This window comes from Notechis scutatus, chromosome 3, assembly GCF_049901735.1.
Source record: "Notechis scutatus isolate UNSWTSFEM ecotype Mainland chromosome 3, rNotScu1.2, whole genome shotgun sequence".
NCBI classification, from domain to species: domain Eukaryota; kingdom Metazoa; phylum Chordata; class Lepidosauria; order Squamata; family Elapidae; genus Notechis; species Notechis scutatus.
In genome coordinates, this window is record NC_142011.1 from 4,574,292 (window position 1) to 4,601,507 (window position 27,216).

The 27,216-nt window shown below is 45.5% G+C and overlaps 1 protein-coding gene across 1 annotated transcript in view; it reads left to right on the forward strand.

Moving 5' to 3' along the window:
• Positions 1 to 1,136: 1,136 nt before the first annotated feature.
• The window catches only part of CSNK2A1 (casein kinase 2 alpha 1), a 42,114-nt gene continuing 16,034 nt past the window's right edge, over positions 1,137 to 27,216 (forward strand). The window contains exons 1-3 of the mRNA XM_087959144.1: positions 1,137 to 1,231; positions 19,291 to 19,515; positions 22,483 to 22,594. Coding sequence (XP_087815270.1) covers positions 19,415 to 19,515; positions 22,483 to 22,594 — 213 coding nt within the window. The 5' untranslated portion in view covers positions 1,137 to 1,231; positions 19,291 to 19,414. The remainder of the gene's footprint in view (positions 1,232 to 19,290; positions 19,516 to 22,482; positions 22,595 to 27,216) is intronic.

Consider the following 27,216-nt stretch of genomic DNA (forward strand, 5'->3'; position numbering starts at 1 on the left):
CTCAGACGGTCCACTGGAACTTGTGTCACAACTACCATCTGCCTGTAGCAAAGAACTGGTGGGATCATAAGCCTGAAAAAGTGGTCGAAAATGAGCATGCAAAACTACTGTGGGACTTCCGAATACAGACTGACAAAAGTTTTGGAACACAGCACCCCGGGTCTCACAATTGTGGAGAAGAAAAAAGTGTGGATCGTCGGCATCGCCATACCCGGTGACAGCAGAATCGACGAGAAACAACTTGAAAAAAATCACCAGATATCAGGACTTGAGAATCGAACTGCATAAAGAGACTCTGGCATAAACCAGTGCAGGTGGTTCCAGTGATACTGGGCACACTGGGTGCTGTGCCTAAAGACCTAGGCAAGCATTTGAAAACAATTAGCACTGACAAAATCCCCATTGGTCAGCTGCAGAAGGCCACCTTACTGGGATCTGCTCGCACCCAGTCCTAAACGCTTGGAAAGTGTTGGACTAGTGATTTGTGATATGAAACCCAGCATAGTTATCTTGCTTGCTGTGTACACTGTCATAACAACAACAACAACAACAACAACAACAATGCAAAATCCAGTCTGAACATCTGGCTGACTGTGCAAAGAACAACAACCAGAAAACTGAAGAACCGAAGAAGCTTCTTGGATGAGAAGTGAAATGTCTTCAAAGAAAGTCATCCCCATCGTTCCCAGCCAGACTGTCCCGATGCCATGAGATGAAGCCTGTGGATAGGAGGGAGGGAGGGAGAGGGAGAATAAGAGAGAGGGAGGGAGAGAGGGAGAGAGAGGAGAAATTGCAAGAGAGAAAGAGAGAGAGAAAGGGAGAGAAAGAAATTGAAAGAGACAGAGAAATTGAGAAAGAAAGAAATTGAGAGACACATAGAAAGGGAAAGAAAGGAACTGAGAGACACAGAGAGAGACAGAGAAGAAAAGAGAAAGAGAGAGAGAGAGAGAGAGAGAGAGAGAGAATTGGGGGAGAGGGGGATAAGGCAGGCCGCGCCTCTCAACCAACTCCATCTCCCAGCATTCGCGCGGAAGGCGAGGGGCATAGAGGCACGAGGGCAAGAGAGGCCAGGGGGGCGCGAGGAAAGGCGGAGGACCGAAGCGAGCAGCTTCCGCTTCCGGCCAGCCTCGCTTTGGGCCCTGCGGTGGCGGCCGAGCCTTGTGCCGCCGCCATATTGTCTGTGTGAGGCCGGTGAGGCGGGTGGACGGCGGGGCGCCCGGCGGCTGCTCAGGTAACGGCGAGGCGGGAACAGTCCGAGAAGCGGGGGGAGGGGGAGAGCCGGGCAAGGGGAGGGAACCCTCCTGCAACCCCTTTGGAGGAGGGGCAGCGATGAATGGAGTGGCGGGCGCTCCCCCTCCCCTCCCCGCCTCTGTAGCCTCCGGGAAGGGAGGGGGGCAGAGGGGAAAAAAGGGGGTTCCTTGAATGGGGGCGCTGCTCCCGCCAAACCCTCCCCCGCCCATTGAAGCGAGGCTCCTTTGGGGTGGGCCTTCCCTCGACTCCCCTCCCCTCCCCCATTTCGGTGCTCCTTCCCCAACCTGGCGCCCTCTAGCTGCGCTACATTCGCCCCTCCCCCCACCAGAATGGGGTGGGGGGTGGGGGTCCTTGGCAGGCCGGGCTGGGGAGGGAGGATCCCCCAACAAGAGGGGGGAGAGGGACACCCCCTGTTGCAAGAAAGTCTGATGGGGGGAGGGGCCCAAGGACCCCTCCCAAACCAAGACCCCCTTATATCTAAGTTAATGGGAGAGCAGGCGGGGAACCCCACCAATAGGGAAGACCCTCAGATTCTGGCTTTAGATTCTCCCTCACCAAGGGACCCCCCCCCTCCCCCAATATATCTAAACTAATGGGGGAGCAGGCAGGGGGACAACCCCCCCAATAGGGAAGACTCTTAGATTCTGGGTTGATTCTCTCCCTCCATGAACCCCCCAATATATCTAAACGAATGGGGGAGCAGGCAGGGGGACAACCCCCAATAGGGAAGACTCTTAGATTCTGGGTTGATTCTCTCCCTCCATGAACCCCCAATATATCTAAACGAATGGGGGAGCAGGCAGGGGGACCCCCAATAGGGAAGACTCTTAGATTCTGGGTTGATTCTCTCCTCCATGAACCCCCAATATATCTAAACGAATGGGGGAGCAGGCAGGGGACCCCCAGGAACACACTCAAATTCTGGGTTAAGATTCTCCTCCACCCAGGACTCCCCAACCAAGACCCCCTCCCCATATCTATACTAATGGGGGACCGAGCAGCGGGACCCCCCCCAATAGGGAAGAGTTTTGGATTCTGGATTCAGATTCTCCACCAAGGGCTCCCCCAAGCCAAGAACCCCCCCCATATCTAAATGGGGGAGCATTCAGGGGGACACCCCTTCCCCCAAATAGGGAGGACCTTCGGATTCTGGATTCTCCCCAAAGGACCCCCCCCACCCCCAATCCAAGACACCCTCCCACCCTATATCTAAACATTGGTAGTAGCATTAGATTCCTGCCTCCCGTGCTAGATGGCATATGGGGGGCAGGATCTGGTGCTAATGCTACCAGCAATATTTGGATATCTGGAGTAGGGGGGGTGTCTTGTTTTGCAGAGTGATGGAGAGTCTTCATTCAGAATCTGAGAGTCCTCCCTGTATGGATGGTGGGGGGGTTGGAGGTCCCCTTATTTGCACCCTCCATTCATTCATTCATTCATTCATTCATTCATTCCTCTAGGGCCGATTCAGGGGCGTCTTGGCTCCTGCAGCAACGTTGGGATCCTGGCATCGGGATGGAGAGGGAGGGGGGGGGGAAAGCTGCAACTCGCTGGCAGTGTGATGTTGGCAGTGTGATATTGTCGTTGTGCGAACAGGGAGGGCGAAGGGAGGCTGGCTGGGAGGTCTGCAGTGCTGCATCGTTCCTAGGTGGTGGGGTTGTTGTGGTTGTAACTGGGTTTCATTGGAGGGGCTGCTAATCCCAGTTTGCATCCTGGTTTACCATGGGCTGCAGGGCGTCCCAACACGTGTCTTTTGCTTGTGTTCAGGATCTCTTTTGTGCTTTGAGGGATCTTCTCCCCCCCCCCTCTGATCAAGGAGGAAAGGTGCATTTAAAAAAAAAAAAAAAACTTTCTCGTTCCCTGTGGTTTTCTGGTAATTGAGCTGAGCCTCTTTGAAAAGACCAGTGGGGCTCCAGTGTCTGGCAGCTAGAAATAATTATGGGTGGTTTAAATCATGCTTGTTGATCTCCCAGTCAGAAGACCTTTGGCTTGGGAGTTAGTTTCTCTGGAGGTTGTTTTCTGCTTTAAACTTTTGTTTGTTTGTTTTCCCCCAGATCACCGGGTTAAGAGAGAATATTTGTAGCTCCGGGTTGAACTGGGAGGCTCTTGGTGCTTTCTGAGCTGGCTTGTCTTCTTGCAGATGTTGCATTGCCAAACTTGGTAACATCATCAGGGCTGGAAGGGAATGACCTTTGTGGAAAGGAGGAGGATTATGGGGTCCCTGATGATCTCTGAGCTTGGTGGTTTTCTTGCAGATGTTTCATGACCCAACTAGGGGATATCTTCAATGCTAGAAGGGAGTAGGGTTTGCAGAGAGGAGGAGGATTATGGGGTCCCTGATGTTCTCTGAGCTTGGCTGTTTTCTTGCAGACATTTCGTGACCCAACCAGGGAACATCTTCAGTGCTAGAAGGGAGTGGCATTTGCAGAGCAGAGGAGGATGTTATGGGGTCACTGGTGCTCTCTGAGCATTTCATGACCCAACTAGGTAATATCATCAGTGCTAATCTAGCACCGATAATGTTATCTAGTTGGGTAATAAAACGTCTACAAAAAAACCAATCTCAGAGACAGTAACAACCCCATAGTTCTCCTCCTCCTCCTCCTCCTCCTCCTCCTCCTCCTCCTCCTCCTCCTCCTCCTCCTCCTCTCCACAAACCCCATTCTCTTCTAACACTGATGATGTTACCTAGTTGGGTAATGAAACGTCTACAAAAAAACCAATCTCAGAGACAGTAACAACCCCATAGTTCTCCTCCTCCTCTCCTCCACAAGCCCCATTCTCTTCTAACACTGATGATGTTACCTAGTTGGGTAATGAAACATCTGCAAACAAAACCCAACAAAACTCAGGAGCCCCTTTCTCCTTACTACTGGTTGAATGTATTCAGGGCATCGTTACTCAGGGCATCATTACTCCATCCCTCAGTTGGCAATCTTCAAGAGACAGCTGGTGATTACTAAGCAATCCTGTGGGTTTAAAACAGTTAAGCAGAACAGTTTGGAAACTATTTCTTGTATTTGAAACTTGTTGAGGCTTTTCCAAAGCAGGATTGCGCCTCTTGTTGTAAGTAAAAAATGTTACAGACGCAGCCCAAACTTTCTGTGGCTAAGCAAAACATTGGTGAAATGAGTTTTGCCCCATTTTACGACTTTTCTGGCCACAGCTGTTAAGTGAATCACTGCAGGGGGTTCAGCTAGTCACCCGGTTGTTAAGTGAGTCAGCCTTCCCCATCGACTTTGCTTGCCAGAAGGTCGCAAAAGGGGGACCCCTGGACACTACATCTTAAAATATTGCCAAGCATCCAAATTTTGACCACGGGGACGCTGCAACAGTCATGTGTGAAAAACGGTTGTAAGTCCCCTTTTTTCCAGGGCTGTTGTAACTTCGGTCACTAAATGAACTGTTGTAGGTCGAGGACTACAACCGTAACGACACTGGGGTGTTCCTTATCCTTGCAACGAGGACATCACAGCTGCCTCTTGCTCTCAATTTCCTCCCAAAGGTTCATTTTTCCTGCATTTCCTGAACTATGTTGTGTCCTCCCTCCTTAATCGTTGTGGAAAAACCGTCCTGGTTGCCAGGAATCGCAAGAGCCGCCTCCCTCTGATTTCTTAACACAGGTCCTAAATATTGGTGCCAATAGTTGTGTAGTTGTTCTTCCTGGGGTTCTGGAAGGATATGTAGAGCGTACCTATGTTTGTTGGATATAGTAAGCTGGAACGAGAGTAAACAGAGAAAAAAACACAGTAAATACAGGTAGGGCTCGGCTTACGGCCACGTTTGAGGTCAAAATTTGTGTTGCTACGTGCGACGGTTAAGTGAAACCGTCATAAATACGAGTCAGCCGCCACGTGATCATGGGGATGCGACAACAGCCGTAAGTGTGTGAGAAATAGTCGAAAGTCCCCTTTTTTTTTCCAGTGCTGTTAATAACTTTGAATGGTCACTAAGGGAACTGTTGCAAGTCGAGTTCGGCTTACAACCACAACTGAACCCAGCATTTCTTTTGCTAAATGAGACAGTTGTTAAGTGAACTCTCTCTCATTTTAGGGCTCGCTTCGGTTCTAACTAACCCGTTGGGGAAAGGGAAGGATTTACAGCTAGTCCTCGACTTACGGCCACAATGGAGCCCAACGTTTCTGCTGCAAAGCGAGGCATTTATTAAGTGAGTTTTGCCCTGTTTTACGGCCTTTCTTGGCCACAGTTAACTGAATCGCTGCAGCTGTTTGGAGAGTAACGTGGTGGTTACATGAATCTGGCTTCCCCATTGGCTGGTCAAAAGGTGACCAAAAAGGGAAATCACATGACCCCAGGATACTGCAACGGTCATAAATATGAGTCAGTTGCCAAGTGCCCAAATTCTGATCACATGGCCATGGAGATGCTGCAACAGTCATAAGTGTGAAACACTTTTCTTCAGTGAGGTTGTAACTTCGAATGGTCACTAAACACACTGTTGTAAGTGGAGGATTACCTGGATGAGGAACCGGCCATGTGTTTTGTGTTACTCAGGGAGATTTTTGAGGTGGGAGATTATAGAATCACAGAAATCCAGGCATGGAAGGGACCTTAGAGGTCTTCTAGTCCCAGGGGTCGCCAACCTTTTGGACCTCAGGGACCACCAAACTCATAATTTTAAATCCCGCGGACCAGAGACCCTGGGAAAATCCTCAAAAATGTCTGAAGGAAAATTCCCCACCCTGTTTTCCCACCGATCGATCGTTCTTTATTTGGGATTGCAGGATACCATCCCCAGCTCTGTTCTCAGGGGGGAGAGAGAGACTTTTGGCTTTTTGCAAGGAAAACAGCAGAAGTCTTTCTTTCTCTCTCCCAAGCTCCGCCAGAAATGAGTCTTTGTGAGACTTGTCATGCCGGCGCAGCCTCTTGGAGCAGGAGGCCTTGCAGGGGCCCAAAGACTCATTTCTGGAGGAGTTTGGGGGAGAGAAAGAAATACTTCTGCTGTTTTCCTTGCATGCAGCCAAAAGCAGAAGCAGAAAGAAGTGGAAAGAAGCAGCCCGGTGGCCAGTCGAGGCACAAGTGGGGCAAGTTCCCCCACCCCGTTTTCCCACCGGTCAATCGTTCTTTATTTGGGATTGCAGGATACCATCAGCTCTGTTCTCAGGGGGAGAGAGAAAGAGAGACTTTTGGCTTCATGCAAGGAAAGCAGCAGAAGCAGCAGAAGTCTTTCTTTCTCTCCCCCAAACTCTGCCAGAAACGAGTCTTTGCCGACGCAGCCTCTTGGAGCAGGAGGCCTTGCAGGGTCCCAAAGACTCATTTCTGGTGGAGTTTGGGGGAGAGAAAGAAAGACTTCGGCTGCTTTCCTTGTATGCAGCCCAAAGCAGAAGTGGAAAGAAGTAGCCCGATGGCCAGGCATGTGGGGCGAGTGGGACAACTTCCTCCCCTCCACCCTTTTCCCCCTCCCCTCACTACCTCGTGTTGTTCACAATGCAAGCGACGCAAGTTCCCATTTGGGCCGTGTGGGCGGCACAGCCTTGTGTTCCCGCGCAGCTTGGATTCATTGCTTTGGGGGGGTGACATTTCTCTGCGGACCGCCACAATTTTCTCGCGGACTACCAGTAGTCCCCAGTCCACTGGTTGGCGACCACGGATCTAGTCCAATCCCTGTTCCAAGGTCATCTCAGCCAAATGGTTGTCCAATCTTTTCTCAAAACCCGCCAGGGATGGAGCATCCCTGGAAGGCAAGCTTGTTCCATAGATTAATCGTCCTATAACTTTTTATACTACAATTTAGAATAGATCTTGATGCTTCCCCCTCCCCAATCCCCGTTTGTTTATAGGTATGGCTTCCATGTCTCCATCAATAATACTGTGGAGAGAATGGGGCCTTCTCATGCAGGCAGCCCTGAACTTACGACCACAGTTGAGCCCAGCTTTTCTGTTGCTAAGTGAGGCATTTGCTAAAAGTGAGTTTTTGCCCCATTTTTATGAATAGTCTTCCTTGCCCCATTTGTTAAGTGAACCACTGCGATGGTTAAATTAGTCACACGGTTGTTAAGTGAATCAAGTCACAAATACGAGTCGGTTGTCAAGCACATTCGAATGTAAATCGTGGCCGCGGGGATTCTACAAGTCGTAAATGTGAAAAACAGTCGTAAGTCACTCCCTCTTCCCCCCTCAGGTTGCCGTTATAACTTCAAACGGTCACTAAATGAACTCTTGTAAGTCTTGCACCACCTGTATTAAATTTTTGGGTTTTTTTTGTTTGTAAACATCTGATCTTACTGTCTTGGGGAATTTGTTTCCTCCCCTCTTTAAAATGACAGGAGTCTCTAGACCCCACCTTTACCTGAAGGTAGAAATGTCTGTTCGAGAGGCATAAGGAATCTCCTCCTAGTTTTTACTCTTGTCTGTTTGATCATGGACTTTATACTGTGGTGAAAGTTGAACCGTGAATCAGCTAGGAACCGTGTTTTACTGCGGGCAAGGCATGATTTAATTGGCGAGTCCAAATTTGGTGGAAGAACTCAAGAGTAGATTTGTTAATGGAATTCTTTGGGTGGTTTGCGATTTGTTCATTCTTGTAGGAAAAAGCAAAATCACTGGCCTTTATTTTATTTTATTTTATTTAGAAAATTCATATTGCCGCCTACTCCCACATGGCAGATAACAGATAATCAGAGTTGGAAGGGACCTTATAGGTCATCTAGTCCAACCCCCCACCCAAGCGGGAGACCCTACACTATTTCTGACAAATGGCAGTCCAATCTCTTCTTGAAAGCCTCCAGTGATGAAGCTCCCACAACTTCCGAGGGCAACTTTTGTTCCATCGGTTGATTGTTCTCACTTTCAGAAAGTTTCTCCTTATTTCCAGGTTCCTCTCCTTGTTCAGTTTCCATCCATTATTCCTTGTCTGGCCTTCAGGTGCTTTGGAGAATAGCTTGACCCCTTCCTCCTCTCTGGGGCAACCCCTCAAATATTGGAAGATGCTCTCCTGTCTCCCCTGGTCCTTCTCTTTGCTAGACCAGCCATGCCCAGTTCCTGCAACCGTTCATCGTATGTTTCATCCTCCAGTCCCCTAATCATCCTGGTTGCTCTTCTCTGCCCTCTTTCTAGAGTCTCAGCATCTTTTTTATAATGCGGTGACTCAAGGTGGCTTACAGGGATATAAAAACAGCATATAAAAATAACACACCCCTCCCCAAAGTTATTAATGTAGAAGTTGTCCTGGACTTAACAACCACAACTGAGCTCAAGATTTCCGTTCCTAAATGAGACAATTATTAAGTGAGTTTTCACCCTACGGAGTCCCTCTATGAGGGAGATGGGCGGTTTAAAAACCTGACAGGTAGATAAATAGGTTTTATGAAAAGCGCCATTGTATTCTAGAAACCTTCCAACTCTCAGACAAACAGGGAGAACTATGGTCTCCTGTCGGTCTTATTTTCCAAGTAACCATAACCCTAATCTATGCAGCCAAGCAAAGGAAAGTGTGAATAACAGGTAAATTCAGCTTCTGATGGTCTTTGTGGAGAAGGTTAGGTCTCAGGCGGTTCTATTTTGATGCCTACAGGTAGTCCTCGACTTACGACGACAGTTGAGCCCCACATTTCAGTTGAGCGAATATCGTCCCCTTGTGCAAACTTTTCCAGCCACGGTCGCTAAGTGAATCAGTGCGGTGGTTACGTTAGTCACGGGGATGTTAAGTGAATCGAGCTCCCCCATTGACTTTGCTTGTCAGAAGGTCGCAAAAGAGAATCACGTGACTTCGGGACACAGCAACCGTCATAAGTACATGCCAGTTGCCAAGCCTCTGAATTTTGATCACATGGCCCTGGGGATGCTGCAATCCAGGATTGTGTGAAAAACAGCCGTAAGTCCCCCCCCCCTTTTTTTTTTCAGTGCCGTAAAAACTTCGGACATCCACTAAATGAGCAGGTTGTAAGTTGAGAATTGCCCGTATGCAGTTTCCTAATTTAAACCCATTTGACTTCCAGTGGAGTTTCCACAGACAATCTACCTTTACAAGGTGGTTCTTTGTGGACCAATTGAGTTTTAAATTGCACATAAACCCAAGTTTATTTAAACTTTACCCTTGAAGAAACAGGAGGGGTTTTATAACGTCTGTTAAACACCATTTCTGCTTAACCAGTTTTTTTTTTCCAAGAAGGCTTTCCATTGCAGCCAAGATTGGCAATGGGGATGTCAGCTAAATTAAGTTGCCAATTGGGCATGTCCTTTCCCTGAAAATGGCTTCTTTTCACGAAATAACTATTATGGAATTTACTTCATGCTGTTGAGTAATGTTTCTCACTCTTGTGCTGTTTTTTTTAAACACTTGTGCAAAAACATGGGAATTTGGGTATCCAATAATATCGTGTTTCCCTGAAAATGAGACCCTGTCTTATATTTTTTTCCACCAAAATGCCCAGGTCTTTTTGGGGGGTGTTCCTCCTTGCTGTCTGCGCCCTTTACTGTATAACCTCTGCGCAGAAGGCTTTCATGGAGGCCTTTGCAGCCAATAACAGAACTCCGGATCGATCTGGAGCTCTGTTATCGGTTACAGAGGCCTTCGGGAAAGCCTTGCAGAAGAAATGGGCCGGCAAAGCAGATGTCAGGGGTGTGTATGTGCAAGGCCTGGTTGCAACTATCCAAAGGCAAGTAGTAAGGCAGCTCCACCATCCCCACCCTAGATTAATTTTTACCCATGCACCCTGGAGTGGGCGAGGTCTTAGGGCAGAGGTCTTCCAACTTGACAGCTTTAAGACTTGTGGACTTCAACTCCCAGAATTCCTCCTCCGGTCATGTTAGCTCAGGAATTCTGGGAGTTGAAGTCCACAAAGTCTTAAATTTGCCAAGTTTGAAGACCCTTGACTTAGGGCTTATTTTTTGGGTGGGTGTAGGGCTTATTTTGGGTGCACGTGTAAAAAAAACAAGCTAGGGCTTACTTTCGGGGGAGGTCATATTTTTAGGGACAGGGCAAAAAATGAAATGGTGGTAAAGCAGAAATCCCTGAACTTTCTGACTTTGTGGACTGGCTGGGGGCAGGGAGGCGGGGGGAAGAGAATGGTTATGTACGAGCGGCAGGCAAGCATGTAGCAGCCCGGTTCTGAACGGGCCTTGGACCAGTAGGGGTTGGTGACCTCTGTAGTAAAACACTAAATGTTGAAATGAAAATGGAAGGCCTGGCCTAACGTTACCCTGAGTGAATTAATCATGGGAGGAAGGATGGTTTTTCCTCCCTGGTGAGTAATTGCAAGGTTGCGTTGTAATCGGCTGTCAGTCTAAAGGTTCCCCTTTGCGAACCCGGAGATTCTTCCGTTATACTGCAAGGATTGACTTCGCATGAATTCCTTGAATCCAGTTTACAGTGTATCTCAACCGTGGCGACTTTAAGATGGGCGGACTGCAACTCCCAGAATCCCCCAGCCAGCCACGGCTGGCTGGGGAATTCTGGGAGTTGTAGTCCACCCATATCTTTAAAGTCACCAAGGCTGAGAAATAGTCTTTTATAAAGATTTCAAATTTAAGAATAAGAGATGCAAAGAGTCTTTCAGCTTTTTTTGACGTTTGTAGCATCCTGCGATCACTTAATGATATTTTTGTTGGAAACCGGTGCTTCTCCTTTCTGTCAGAACCCCCTTATAGCAAACTGGTTTGTTTAATGGCCCTGCTGCTCCCTTTATAATTGCCCTGTTGCTTAACAACCACTTCAGAAAGTGGAAAAATCAATCATGGCCCCGTGGCGACTTATTTCCCCAACCCTGACCGTAATAGCAGGCGCACTTATTGTCATAAGGACAGCCAAGGACTTCACACCATTTTACGACTTCTCTTGCCACGTTAAGTGAAACACTTCAGTTGTTAAAGTAGTAACCCCGTTGTTAAGGGAATTTGGCTTCCCTGTGGACAGCCCACTCCGCTGGTCGCCAAAGGGGATCACATGTCCCTGGGACACTGCAACTGTCATAAATGCGAGTCAGTTGTCAAACGTCTGAATTTTGATCGCATGACAGTGGGGATGATGAAATGGTCGTAAGTGTGAAAATTGGTTATCTCAAAAGGGCTTCTTTTTCAAGAGACAACTGGGCTTTTCTGGTTTCTTCTTTGAAGACGTTTTGCTTCTCATCCAAGAAGCTTCTTCAGCTTTGACAGGACAGTGGAGAACGGAAGGATTTATATTCCTTGCAGACAGCTGGTCATTTGCATCCTTTTAGAGGGTCATTGAGGCCACTTGGAGGTTTATCTGTGTCCACAGGGTCACCTGAGTGGTGCTCTTGGATCCTGTAGTCTGCAGTTCCTTCAAAGGGTGTTCCTCCCAAAGTGCATGGCTAAAAATCTATGGAGATTCTCCTTCATCCAGATCACAGTTGTCCCCAAGGTGCTTTTTTTCCAAGAGGCAATGGGGTTTTCTGGTTTTTCTTCTTTGAAGATGTTTCACTTCTCATCCAAGAAGCTTCTTCACCTCTTCCTGAATGGTGAAGGATGGAAGGATTTATATTCCTTGAAGACAGCTGGTCATTTGCATCCTTTTAGAGAGCTGTTGAGGCCACTTGGAGGTTTAAGGACTGCCTGTATACCGATTTTGGCCCTGGCCTTGCTAGTTGTGCCTCTGCTGATCATAAAGTATGATGATCATAAAGTATGAAAAATAAATAAAATTAAAAGACGGGGAGAGTCATATTCCCCCTGGGATGAGTCAAGATATTTTGCATCTTTGCAAGAGACGCCCTTCACACCCGGTCGAGCAATGACGCAGCACGCTCCTCCTTACAGTGCAAATTCCGAAAACTTGCTCGCAGAGGTAAAATATTTGGGAGGAGACTTTCTAAATATTTTGTGTGGGGTTTTTTTTTTGAACATGGCTTTTATATTTAGTCACTTTTCTCGCGTCTTTCCCTTCCGAAGGTAGGAGGTGATATCTTAAAACATAAGTGTCATATAAATTGGGTACAGAAATCTGGGTCTTACTTTTCGTTGAGGCTTTGCGTGGAAGGAGAAAAGGAAGTTAACATTTTATACGGGTCGCCCCCTTTTAGAAGAACCCAGGTGAAGCTTTCCAAGTCTTCAGCTCGTTAGTCCCATTTGAAGAATATAATTGGATTATTGACATTGAGTGACGGTTGAGAACTGACAGTTCATGCCCTGGTCTAAATTAGCGTGCAGGTAATTCTTGGCTTAACGACCACCATGGAGCCCCAAATTTATGTTGTTAAACAAGACATTTTGCGACCTGTGTGTGAATGGTATCACTGCAATTCATGGCAAGATGCGTGGCAAATCAATTTAAGAAATAAAAATGTTATACAACAGAAAACATGAGTCTAAAGTGGAATCAAAATGTACCAGAGTGTCACTTATAGCAATAAGACTTATAAGGATGAGACATAGATACATAGATTGATAAATCAATAGATGAGAGAGAAAGAATTACATTAAAGAATCTTAAAAATTAGACAGTTATCTTTTAAAAAAAAATAGAGATAGATGACAGGTAGTATCTTTTAAAAATTAGAGAGGTGAGATGGAAACTTTTAAACATTAGATGATAGATAGATACAGAGATAGATCTCTTCTTTCTTTCTTTCTTTTATATATATAAAGCGAAATACCACTCGTGCATCATCACAAAATCTCCAGAACCGTAAAACATACAAACTTGAAATTTGGCACATATGTTCCTCTTGGCTTCTAGGTGTTCACCAAGAAAGGATTTTTCGAATTGACCATCAGAGCATTAGTATTTCCTATATTATTATTATTAACACGCTCTGATGCTAAAGAGTTCTACTCCCCCTCCCCACCTGAAAAGAAACCTGTTCCAAATGCAAAACACAAGCAGAGGAGTTTCAGTTTCACAGCAGCAAGCAGCTTTAGTACAGAACAGTTGAGCTAAGCCACGCCCAGGCTCCTTACTGTCTCCTTGTTGCTCACACAGCAAATACTGCTTCAGTTTCCAAACGGCCCTCCACTCTCTGACACACCGACAAGACGCTAGCCAGATGAATACCGATGGATGCTGGTAGGAAGAGGCAGAATTCCCTCCCCCTTATTTTCCTCCCCCAAAATTAAGCCCGACCACATAGTTTCGTAGCGAAGAACTGGCATAGAGCTAGTAGATAAGAGATAGATAGATGAGAGAGGTAATAGAGAGATGCATAGAGATAGATAGATGAGAGAGAGAGATAATACGATGGATAGAGATAGATGAGAGAAAGGGGTGGTATCCTTTTAAGATTAGATAAATGGACTGATTAGTTGATTCTTGGGGTGGGTATTAGGGTTGAGGTTGGGGAGAAGCCATGATGGATCCCATGCCAGTCACCCACAAATCTCTCTCTCTCTCTCTTGGTTGGATGGCTCTGATTTTTTGTTTTCTTTTAGATTTGTTAAGCAATCAGACATCCACCCCTGCTCTTTTGTTCTACTTCCATTTCCTGTTCCCTGGCTTGAAACCGAGCTCGTTCTGATGCTTCTGGTTTCCAGGAGCTGCCCCCCGTCGTCTGTCATCCATTATTCAGCCTATCCGCCAAAGCACCATTCTGCTCTTCCAGTTTTTCACACCGGTTCCAGCAGTCGGGGCTGCAAAATCCCTAGACCAGAGAGCTGAAAGTGTGCTGCTGTGTGTGTGTGTGTGTGTGTGTGTGTGTGTGTGTGTGTGTGTAAAATGCTTCTGCTCACAAAACGCATAAATCCTGTGGTTTTCTGTTCCATTTTCGTTTATTGAAGGGTGGTCAGTTCAACATTGATGATATTCCCTAGTTGGGTCCTGAAACGTCTGCAAGAAAACAACCCCACTCGGAGAGCACCTCAGTTCAACCCTGAGCTACAAATAAATCTCCTTTATATGGGGAGATAATTACTGGGAGAGTTATTCATTTTGTTTGTTTGTTTTACAAACCTAGGTGTTCGCGTTGAGTTGAGAGAACTCAAAATACATTACGTCCTCCCATCAGAGCTGTTTTTAAATGTTAAAAGAATTCCGCAGTGGTGTGGAATATTCCCTATTTCACGGAGGTCTATTATTTGCAAAGAAAATAGAGAAAAGGGCCACGATTGCAAAAAAAAAAAAAAAAAAAAGAAGAGGGAACCAAAGAATGGAAATCAAACACATGCTCTCTGGTTTTGGAGATTCTGGATAGTTTTGTGCAACAACGGCAGAAACATGGAGGCCGTGTTGGTTTCGGTGTACGTTCCTCATAACTGCAGCTTTCAGCTTTTAATTTCTTCAAATATAGACTTCCAACAGTTTAGTGTCTGTTGAAAGCTACAATGGCACTGAAATACCTGACAAGCCAAATGTCAACTCATAAAACATTCCTATGCCTGTTTTATTTAGTTGCCATATAAAAAAAAAGGGGGGAGGAAATTTGGAAGAGCAGTGCAGCAGTTTGGAAGCAGAAGTACATTCCAACTCTATATCTTTAAAAGATTGTAACTAATATACCAGAGCTTTTGCCCGGGAATATATTTAATAGGAGAACACCAGCGTGAAGGTGCTCAATGGGAGAATCTGGTTTGTGAGACACCCAGGGTGGAGGGGGGAAACAGGGTCCCAGGGGACTGGAAATGACGTAGGCCAGGGTTGGCTTCATACAGGGCAGGGCCAGGATGTCACCTCTAATGAATCCTTTGAAGCTTTTTGAAGTTTGGCTTGAGAATCATTTCATTAGGGCGATTGCTGGAATCCTGACAGTGAGTCAGTGGGGCAGCTGGATTCTCTTAACAGCCAGGTTACCAACTTATCAGCGGCAGTGTTTCACTTAACAATGGAGGCAAGAAAGGTGGTAAACAGTCACTGAACCAAGTGCTTGACTTTGCAACAGAAACCGGGGGCTCAGTTGTGGCCGTAACACGAGGACCATCTGTATTATAAGAATTTCTTTGTAGGTCCAGTGTCAGCCTCTCCTGGGTGCTGGAGAGTCAGCGAACAAACCACTTTACTCCCAGGCTTGTAGGTGAATTTCAAAGGTTTCGAAGGAGCCAGAAATGGAAATGTGGGGGTACACAGGTAGTCTGCAGGTTATGACCGTAATTGAGCCTGTCATTAATTGGGTCGTTAGGTGGCCCTGCCTGATTTTAATGCCTTTTTTGTCGTACAGGTTACTTGTCATGTAACAAGTATGTACTCACAGTCATTAAAGCAAACTCATTTTACATCTGATGGGTGATATATAGGAGAATATTCAAATGCTTATGTAAATTGTAGCCTTCCTGGAAAAATTGGTTTTTAGGAAATTATTTCTTTGTCTTCTGTTTACGTCTTTCTTACTCTGCTTTGTGGTTTGTATAGTTGTTCCTCGACTTAAAAACATTGGTTTAGGGACTGTTCGAATTTACAACGCCACTGAAAAAAGTTTTTTCACACTTAACGACCGATTGCAGCATCCCCACAGTCACATGATCAAAATTCAGCCACTTGGCAACCGTCACATGTTCACGACGGTCTCAGCGTCCCGGGGTCACATAATCCCCTTTTGCGACTTTCCGACGAGCAAAAGCCCACGGGGAAGCCACATTCACTTTACAACCATGTTGCTAACTGCAGCGATTCACTTAATGACTGTTGTAAAATGGGGGAAGGTTTTCACTTAGCGACAAAAATTTTGGACTCAATTGCATTCATTTTTACAGCATAGGCCTTCAAACTTGGCAACTTTAAGACTTGTGGACTTCAACTCCCAGAATTCCCGAGCTAACATGACTGGAGGAGGAATTCTGGGAGTTGAAGTCCACAAGTCTTAAAGCTATCAAGTTTGAAGACCCCTGAATAGATAAAGAAAGAGAGATATATAGAAGAGAGAGAGAGAAAGATAGAATAGATAGAATAGAATAAAAAGAGGTAGAATAGATAGAGATAGGATAGATAGGTAGGTAGGTAGGTAGATAGATAGAATAGAGCAGGGTCTTCAAACTTGGCAACTTTAAGACTTGTGGACTTCAACTCCCAGGATTCCCAAGCTAACATGACTGGAGGAGGAATTCTGGGAGTTGAAGTCCACAATCTTAAAGCTATCAAGTTGAAGACCCCTGGAATACATAAAGAAAGAGAGAGAGATATAGAAGAGAGAGAGAGAAAGATAGAATAGATAGATAGAATAGAATAAAAGAGGTAGAATAGAGATAGGGTAGGTAGGTAGGTAGATAGAATGAGCAAGGGTCTTCAAACTTGGCAACTTTAAGACTTGTGGACTTCAACTCCCAGGATTCCCGAGCTAACATGACTGGAGGAGGAATTCTGGGAGTTGAAGTCCACAAGTCTTAAAGTTGCCAAGTTTGAAGACCTAAATACATAAAGAAAGAGAGAGAGATATAGAAGAGAGAGAGAGATAGAATAGATAGATAGAATAGAATAAAAAGAGGTAGAATAGAGATAGGATAGGATAGGATAGGTAGGTAGGTAGGTAGATAGAATAGAGCAAGGGTCTTCAAACTTGGCAACTTTAAGACTTGTGGACTTCAACTCCCAGGATTCCCGAGCTAACATGACTGGAGGAGGAATTCTGGGAGTTGAAGTCCACAAGTCTTAAAGCTATCAAGTTTGAAGACCCCTGGAATACATAAAGAAAGAGAGAGAGATATAGAAGAGAGAGAGAGAGAAAGATAGAATAGACAGAATAGAATAGAATAAAAAGGGGTAGAATAGAGATAGGATAGGTAGGTAGGTAGGTAGGTAGATAGAATAGAGCAAGGGTCTTCAAACTTGGCAACTTTAAGACTTGCGGACTTCAACTCCCAGGATTCCCGAGCTAACATGACTGGAGGAGGAATTCTGGGAGTTGAAGTCCACAAGCCTTAAAGCTATCAAGTTGAAGACCCCAGATTTACAGGGTTAACTGTAAAAGTTAGACCTGATCCAGCCTTGATTTTTAGCAACATAGCTTAAGGCAGGGGTCCCCAACCCCAACCCCCCCAGGCTGTAGCCCACCCCCGGGCCTTGAACCATTTGAAACCGGGCCAAGGAAGGGGTGGGCGAGTGCATTTTTACCCATCCCCACTTGCATGAACAACGGTCGAGCGCAGGCATGAGTGGTGGGGTGCCTTTGCAATATCCTCTCCTCCCCTGGGCAGCAAAGCTGAAAAAGGTTGTGGGACTCACTTGAGACTTTCAAGAAGAGATCGGATTCTGCCATTTGTCAGAAACGGTGTAGGGTCTCCTGCTTAGGCAGGGGGGGGGGGTTGGACTAGATGACCTACAAGGTCCCTTCCAGCTTTGTTACAATCTGTAAACCTGTGCAGATCGCCTCGTCCTCACTGTGGATCGTGCCATAAACGAGAGCGATCCTTTTGGAGAACAGAAAGTGGGTCGTTGGTGCTCAGAAAAACCTCTCGTCCTGCCCTCAAAGCACGCCAGATCCGTGCGGCTCACGAGGGGGGAAAAAAACAACAACCACAGAACATTTTGCACATCCCCGCTGAAGCTTCCCTATGGTTTGGAACGTCCCAGCCACCGAGTCCGATGTGCTGCCAACATTAACTTTAAATTAGACTTCGCACACTTCGCTAGAGCTCTGGCTTATGGCGAAGCCGGAAGGGAAGAAGTGTCCATGCTGACTAGAGATCGGGATGAGTAAAATGCCCAGCTCTGGGGGGAGGAGGAGGAGGGGGAGTCAAGGCCTCAAAGCCTTACTATCTTGTCCCTTTGTGCCAGGGGGTAACACAATTATTGCAGTTCCTGCATAGCGCAGAGAGGGTCAAACTTCAAATATTCTATTTATGTAACTCAATGCTAATCTTTATTCGGTCAGAGACCAGGGTGTCGAATTACTGTGCAGAAATGACAGAATACAGATAATGATAATAAAATGCAAAAGAAAGGGGAGAGAGAGAGAGAACCTACGTGTATGTATGTATATATGTGTGCATGGATATGTGTGTATGTATATGTATATGCCTGTGTCTGTATACCTACCTACCTACTTATGTCTGTCTATCTACCTACCTATCTACATCTGTGTCTTAGCTACCTACTTACATCGTATCTATATCTATCTACATCTGTCTTCTCACTGTGTCTGTCTGTCTTTCCATATCTATCTGATCTATTATCTCTCACATCTATCTATTATCTCTTTCATCTATACCTGTCTATGTTATATCTGTCTGTCTTAATTTATCTTTCATCTATATCTATATCTAATCTATTATCTCTCAATCTTTCTCTCATATCTAATATCTCTTTCATCTATATCTATGTTATATCTGTCTTTCTCTTAATCTATCTCTCATCTATATATCTAATCTATTATCTGTCTCTCTTAATCTATTATCTCTCATATATATCTATTATCTCTTTCATCTATATCTATGTTATATCTGTCTTAATCTATCTTTCATCTATATATCTAATCTATTATATCTCTCTCCCTCTCTTAATCTATTATCTTTCTCATCTCCCTCCCTCCCTCCCCCCCCCTCTCTCTGTCTTACCTTTACCTTATCTACCTACTCAACCATGCTCCCATCTATCCATCCATTTATCTTCTAAAAGGGGTTAGAACCACTCCTGTGGCATAAAGTGCAGACCGCCAAGCAGTACTTTTGTAGACAGAGAGGTGGAATTGGATTGATCTAATAACACCGGTAGCATTTTAAAGATAAAAACAAATTAGACTGGCCAGGGTATTTAATAAAAAGTGGAAATACTAACTCGTGACTTTGTTTATGTACTATCGATCTGCTCTGTGATGCATGACATGGAGGAGACTGAGCAGTAGACTTCTTGCTTTCTCTAAACCGGCGGTGTCCAACCTTGGCAACTTTTAAAGACTTGTGAACTTCGACTCCCAGAATTCCTCAGCCATGCTGGGGAATTCTGGGAGCTGAAGTCCTCAGGTCTTAAAATTGCCACGGTTGGACACCCCTGCTCTAAGTGGCAGAAATGTTGCACTACCTTCTCTAACAGAAGAAAACTCTCCTTTTAAATAAAAAAGCCTTTAATGAAAGGTTAAACCTTGAACCTCCTTGATATTTAAAACTTAAGTTTCAGTCCAAACTTGTGGAACTGTTTGGTCACCTACCTTGAAGCGTCGCTTTCTTTCTTCAGCGTCCTTGCATTTTTTTTTTTTGTCTTTGCAGTGAAGAAGAAAAAAACAACAACCATCCAGATCCCCATCTGAGGCAATCCTGGGATCGATCCGGGATCCGGAAGAGGCGTGAAGGCCAGATCCGTAGACCAGCTCCACCTGCCAGCCTGTCCAACATGTCGGGGCCTGTGCCAAGCAGGGCCAGAGTTTACACAGATGTAAATACACACAGACCACGGGAGTACTGGGATTACGAGTCGCATGTGGTGGAGTGGGGGTAAGTTGTCCTGGTCTAGATGTGGCCTCTTGGTTCCTTTTTGGTTCCAAAGCTCTTGTAACACTTTTACAAGAGGTTTTTATTCTGTTCTGTAAATTCTATTCTGTTCTATGGCGATTCTCCCCCCCCCTCCAGGTCACGGTTGTCCCAGAGGTGCTTTTCCCCCCCTTCCTTCTTCCAGAGGCAACTGGACTTTCTGCTTTTTTCTTTTGAAGGCGTTTGCTTCTCAGCCGAGATGCTTCTTCAGTTCTTCGACTGGATGATGGGGAAGGGAAGGATTTATACCCTTTGCGGACAGCTGGTCATTTGCATCCTTTTTAGAGAGTCATTGAGGCCACTTGGATGTTTGTCTGTGACATCTGGGTCATATGAGTGGTGCAAATGGATGTGGAGCCTTCTTGGAACTGTTGAAAGGACTCTGTTCTGTCCTTATCCTGTTCTATTTTCTGCTCTATTTTATAATCTCCTCCCTTCCCCCTCTCACCCTCTCCTCCTCCTCCTCTCCTCATTCTTCTATCTTCTGTTTTCTTCTCCCATTCCTCTTTTCTCTCTTCTGTTTTCTTCCATTTTTCCCTTTTTCTCCTTCCCTAACCATGTGAGCCGCCACACTCCACTGCCAGCTGGGGCCAGAACTCATTGTCTTCTGGGGATTGTCCCAAAGTCACCCAGGCATCTTTCATACCTAAGGTGGGACTAGAACTCACCGTCTCTTGGGGATTGGCCCAAAAATCATCCAGCTGGTGTCATTTCCCACCAATGTTGAAAGGATCCATCGCATACTTTATCCCTCCTCCCTCCGTGGCTAAAACCATGCATGTGGTGGAGAAGCTGGGATCTTTCAAAGCCAGTCAATAAGAAAATAAAATTGGTCAGGGAATGATTTAGTGGCTGCTGCAGAATTAAAAAAAGAAGAAGGCTTGATTCACTGCCTCTCCTCCCTATTAAAAGGGAGCCCTTATTGACACATTATCTGTTAGGTGTATCTTTTCAAAGCAACCTATATAGCACTCTCACCTCTATTTTGTATCACGTCCCCGCTGCAGTGTGTTGGAAATTAGGCAGAGAGATTATTCAAATCTCTGAGTCAGCTTCCATGGCTGAAGGTGGCCTTGTTTCTGCACTCTTAGGTCCTAATCCTGTCATTCCTGAAAATTATTTAGAGAATTAGGGAACTAGAGGCTAAAACATAAAGAGGAACAGTTGCAGGAACGGGATATAATCTCTAGTCTAACAAAGAGAAGGACTCGGGTGATATGATAGCCATCTTCCAATATTTGAGGGGCTGCCAATGAGAAGAGGGGGGTCAGCTTATTCTCCAAGGCACCTGAAGGTGGGACAAGAAGCATCGGATGGAAACTTAATTTAGGGGAGAACTAAAATTCTAAAACGAAGGAGAAATTTCCTGACAGAACAATTAACAGTGGAACTCCTCGCCTCCAGAAGTTGTGGGTGCTTCATCACTGGAGGTTTTCAAGGAGAAATTGGACAGCCAGCTCACGCAGAGGGGTTGGACTAGGAGACCTCCAAGGTCCCTTCCAACTCTCTTATTCTGCAGTCTATTAAATTTGCATCCTGCCCAAGTGGCAAGGACTCTTATGTGCATTAATCTGTGAACCGTTGCAGATATTCTGCCGGTTTTAGCCAGCAATTGGTTTAGATGGACGAGTGCTCTCTGCACATGTTAACTCTTGCTACAAACAAACAAAAAATCTGGAGCTTTTTGGTCTAAATTTTGACCGTGGGAAGAATACATAGGAAGGTCTGGTGGTTAAGGGACCAGGCTAAAAATTGGACCATTGAGTTCTAATCCCGCTTTAGGCATAAAAGCTGGCTTGGATGACGTTACGCCAATCCCCAAAAGACCCTGAATTCTAGTCTTGTCTTAAGAAAAAACAAAGTCAGCTGGGTAATTCTGGACCACTCACCGGGAGTTCTAGTTCCGCCTTCATCATGAAAGCTGGCTAGGTAACTTTGGGCCAGTCGCCAGGAGATGATGAGTTCTAGTCCTCCTGGATGACTCTGGGACAATCACTAGGAGACTGTGAGTTCTAGTTCTGCTTGCAGCACGAAAGCAGGCTGGGTGACTTCGGGCCAATCACCAGGAGATGGTGAGTTCTAGTCCTGTCTTAGGCACGGAAGCTGGGTGGGTGACTTTGGGCCAATCACCAGGAGATGGTGAGTTCTAGTCCCACCTTAGGCATAAGCTGGGTGGGTGACTTTGGGCCAATCACCAGGAGACAGGTGAGTTCTAGTCCTGTCTTAGGCACGAAGCTGGGTGGGTGACTTTGGGCCAATCACCAGGAGATGGTGAGTTCTAGTCCTGTCTTAGGCACGGAAGCTGGGTGGCATGTGACTTTGGGCCAATCACCGGGAGACGGTGAATTCTAGTCCCATCTTAGGCATGAAAGCAGCTGGGTGACTTTGGGCCAATCACCAGGAGATGGTGAGTTCTAGTCCTGTCTTAGGCATGAAAGCTGGGTGGGTGACTTTGGGCCAATCACCAGGAGACAGTGAGTTCTAGTCCTGTCTTAGGCACGGAAGCTGGGTGGCTGGCTTTGGGCCAATCACCAAGGGGATGGTGAGTTCTAGTCCTGTCTTAGGCACGGAAGCTGGGTGGGTGACTTTGGGCCAATCACCAGGAGACGGTGAGTTCTAGTCCTGCCTTAGGGGGAAAAACAAGACTGGCCAATTACCAGGAGAACTGAAGTTTCTTGGATGAGAAACAAAACATCTTAAATAAAAATTAAAAAGTCCAGTTATCTTTGAAAGTTGAGGTAAGATGTCTTAGTCAGAAAAAAATGCTACCAGAATCCTGATTTTTTTCCCTACTGCAGACTTAACAGTTCTTCTACACTGAGTGATTTCTTTGAACATGAGAATGCTTTTAGTTGGTGAATCATTTAATTCTTTCCCCTTGCGTCATGCTCCTCTTTCTTCTTTTTTTCTTTTGGTCTTTTGTCATTACAGGAATCAAGACGATTATCAGCTAGTTCGAAAGTTAGGCCGGGGCAAATACAGCGAAGTCTTCGAAGCCATCAACATCACAAATAATGAAAAAGTAGTTGTTAAAATTCTGAAGGTGAGGCTGCTGTGCAGAGGGAGATATTTTTATATATATAAAAATGCCCCTTATAGTTAATTTCGGTCAAATTTTTATGTCTTGTCATTAGAATCACACAGGAGATCGTATGCCAGTTGACCGCTTCGTTAATTGGCCTGTCCCTGTTGTGTTCTGGGGTAAATGTCTACAGTAAAAATAAAATTATCAATAGAAGAGAATATTTGTAGCTCAGGGTTGAACGGAAGGGTCCTTGGTTCTCTCTGAGCTCAGTGGTTTCCTTGCGGACGTTTTGTGACCCAACTAGATAACAACATCAGTGCTAGAAGGGAGGAGGAGGAGGAAAGGAGAAAAGGGAGAGAGACAGGAAGCGGGGGAGGAGGAGGAGGAAAAAGGAGGAGGAGGAAGAGGAGGAGGAGAGGAGGAGGATGACTGTGGGATCCTTGGTGCTCTCTGAGTTTTCTTGGTTTCTTATAGACATTTCATTACCAAACTAGGTATCACCATCAGTGCTAGAAGGGAGGAGGAAGAGGAGGAGGAGGACGAAAGAGGAAGGAGGAGGAGGGGAGGAGGAGGAGGATGACTGTGGGGTCCTTGGTGCTCTCTGAGCTTGGTGGTTTTCTTGCAGACTTTTCGTGACCCAACTAGATAACATCATCAGTGCTAGAAGGGAGTGAGGTTTGCAGATATTTCATTACCCAATGAGGTAACATTATCAGTGCTGGAAGGAAGTAGGGAGGTGGAGGAAGAGGAGGAGGAGGAGAACATTGGGGTCCATGGAGCCTTCTGAGCTGGGTGGTTTCCTTTTAGGCGTTTAATGACCCAACTAGATAACATCATCAGTGCTAGAAGGGAGTGTGGTTGGGGAGGAGGACGACGACTGTGGGGTTCTTAGTGTTTCCTGCGCTTGATTTCTTGCAGACCTTTTATTACCAAACTAGGAAACATCATCAATGCTGTTGTGTGCAAGAAAACCAGATGATTCTGGGCAGCTCTTTTACTGTTAATTACTGTGTCAATATTTTAAGAACGGGACTTTTAAAGATAAAAGATAAAAATGTTAACGGTGGCGAACAGCAGTGAAACAGAGATATGCATGCCATCTTAGGATGATCTTGGGTGAGATCTTATACCATCCTGGTTAAATGGTTGTCTTGTCCCGTCTTGAAAACCTCCAGTGTTGGAGCCTCCACAACTTCTGGAGGCAACTTCTGTTCCACTGGTTAATTGTCCTCACTGTTAGAAGATTTCTCCTTAGTTCCAGGTTGCTTCTCTCCTTGATTAGTTTCCATCCGTTGTTTCTTACCTGCCTTCTGGTGCTTTGTAGAATAGCTTGACTCCCTCTTCTTTGGGGCAGCCCCTGAGATATTGGGACACCACTGTCATGTCACCCCTAGACCTTCTGTTCATTAAACTAGACGCACCCAATTCCTGCAGCCGTTCTTTGTATGTTTTAGCCTCCAGTCCTTTCATCATCTTCGTTGCTGTTCTCTGCGCTCTTCCCAGAGTCTCAACGTCTTTGTTCTGTATCGTGGTGACCAAAACTGGACGCATTATTCCAAGTGTGGTCTTACCAGTGCAATATTAAGTGTTTTATTTATTTATTTATTTTGCCTGCGCTCAGGGAGATGACATAACAGAGCGTCTGGCCTACTTTTCCTTCCACGTTTAAGAGCTGCTGGGAAGAAGGTTTTAAATTTGCCTTTTGGATTAGCTGAAAACTTCATATTCCTGTGACGTGAATCCATATTCTGGAAAGGCTCCAGAAAGAGTGCAGAGAAGAGCAACTAAGATGATTAAGGGCCTGGAGACTAAATCATATGATAAACGTTTGCAGGTATTGGGTATGGCCGGTCTAGATAAAAGAAGAACTAGGTGTGACATGATAGCAATCTTCCTATATTTGAGGGGTGCCACAAAGAAGGAATCAACCTATTCTCCAGAGCAGGGGTCGCCAACCTTTTGGACCTCAGGGACCACCAAACTCATAATTTTAGATCCCAGGGACCACTAACCAGTTCTGTGAGTGTGGCCTAATTTGTGGGTGTGGCTTGGTGGTCATGTGACCGGCTGGGCATGGCTTGTATGCAAATATTATAAATATTGATATAAATATTGATATATTTTTTTTATAAAAAAGAGCAACTTTTACCCAAAATCAGGCAAAGCAAGCAGATTGAGTTGCTCACAGAATCACAGATTCATTCAGAGATCTATCTATCTGCCATCGGCTAGCTCCATCTGTCACATAACATTTGCTTGCAAGCAAACTCATAAAATTTGCTTGCAAGCAAACTCACAAAATTAACTCACAATACACCATGTATGTAAATATTGAATTTTTTTTATAAAAAAAAAGAGCAACTTTTATCCGAAATCAGGCAAAGCAGGCAGATTGAGTTGCTCACAGAATCATTCAGTGATCTATCTATCTGCCATCGGCTAGTTCAGTCTCTCAAATTTGCTTGCAAGCAAACCTTCAGTCCTAAGGGAGGTTCAGCTGTGCTGAGTGGAACATCTAAAGACGAGCTAGAAAGCAAGAAATCCAACCATTTCCTGCTTCCTAGCTAATCTAAATCTCCCGGCACAGCAGAACAGCTGATGGTCGGAAAAAGGAAAAATAGCAATTTAGCAGGCAAGTTTGCTGGGTAAGGAGTGAGTGGGCGGGGAGGGTTCCCGCTGGCCATGTGGGCAGCGCAGCCTTGTGTTTCTTGCGCAGCCTGGATTAATTGCTTTGTGGGGGGTGCTTTGGGGGTGAGATTTCTCTGCAGCCCACCAAAATTTTTTCACGGCCCACCGATTGGCAACCGCTGCTCCAAAGCATCTGAAGGCAGGACAAGAAGCAACGGATGGAAACTTAATCAAGGAGAGAAGCAACCTGGAGAAACTTGCTGATAGTGAAGACAGCTAATCAGTGGAACACCTTCCCTTCAGAAGTTGCGGGTGCTCCCAACACTGGGAGTTTTTAAGAAGATGTTGGACCATCATTTGTCTAAAATGCTATATAGGGTTTCCTTCCTGAGGACTAGAAGACCTCCAAGGTCCCTTCCAGCTCTGTTATTCTGTTCTTTTATATAACTTAAATATTTGCATCTGCAAGTTTTTTTTTTTAAAGAGTTACAATGGTCTGTTCTACTGGGAAGGAAATCTAGGGAGCGGTTCCCAAATCACATTTGCACAGAAGAAAACAGATCTTTGGGTTGTGTCATTGTTTTCCAAATCATTGACTTCATTAATTAGGGATTCTGGGATAATTAACTCCTAAGGGCCCAGTTCCAAAGAGCTCAGTGAGGGTTGCAGGACCAGTGGGTTTTTCTTCTTGTTTTTCTCTCAAAATAACAAGACTTCCAGAATCTTGCAAACCTGTTTTTTTGAATTTCCACTCATTTCACTATTCTATTACCATGGGAAGTACAGTTTTTGAGTGAAGGAGACTCAAAGAGTTGCCCAAAGTCGACTTCCTGAATTACTTTACTGATAATTCTTGGTTATTCGTTTCAGAATTAATTGAAGCTGAGCATTGGAAATTCTCCTTGGTGCATGTTTGATGGATGGTCGTGTCAGGAGTGCTTTCTGAGCTTGGTTTTTCTTTTTTTGCAGACGTTTTCATGACTCGCCTAAATAATATCAGGGCTAGAAGTGAGTGGGGTTCGCAGAGGAAGGAAGAGGAAGGACTGTGGGGCCCTTGGTGCTCTCTCAGCATGGTTGTTTTCTTGCAGACATTTCATGACCCAGCTAGGTAGCATTGTCAGTGCTAGAAGATAGGGGGTTTGCAGAGGGAGGAGGAGGAGGAAGAGTTTGGGGTCCTTGGTGCTCTCTGAGGTCCATTGTCTTCTTGCATATCTTTCATTACCAAACTGGGTAACATCATCAGTGCTAGAAGGCAGGGAGGAGAAGGAAGAGGACTGTGGGGTCCTTGGTGCTCTCTGTTTGGTTGTTTTCTTGCAGACGTTTCATGACCCAACTAGGTAACGTCTTCAGGGCTAGAAGGGAGTAGGGGTTGCTCTAAGTTTATACACAAAGATCGTCCTTGTCCGTGTTGGTAGGAATGTTCTTGGCGGTTCTTTGATTGGGCTGTGATTTGCTGTTTAGCTTGTTGGTCCGAGCTGCTAGTTCCTTGGTCGTCCTGCCAAAACGAACAGAGCAAGCCACTTAACATGTAAACAGAGAGCAAAACTCCACTCCTGTTGCACTGATGGTATTCCCTAGTTGGGCCATGAAACGTCTGCAAGAAAAATACCAATCTCAGACGCTGACAAAAGCATCAAGGAGCCTGCATCCTCTTCCTCCTCCCCTTCCTCTCCTCCTCCTCTCCACAAACCCCACTTTTTCTAGCACTGATGATGTTCCCTAGTTGGATCATGAAACGCCTGCAAGAAAACGATTATGCTCAGAGAGCAACAAGGACCCCACAGTTATCATTTTCCTCCTCCTCGTCCTCCTCCTCCTCCTCCCCTCCCCCCCCGCCTCTCCACAAATCCCCCTCCATTGATAATGTTCTCTAGTTGGGTCATGAGACGTTTGAAAGAAAAGAACTGTGCCCTGAGAACACCAAGGACCCCAGTTTAAGCCTAAACTAGAAATAAGTCTCTTCTATTAATGCTTTATTATCCTTTGTCTAACAACTTGTCTACAGATTCTTG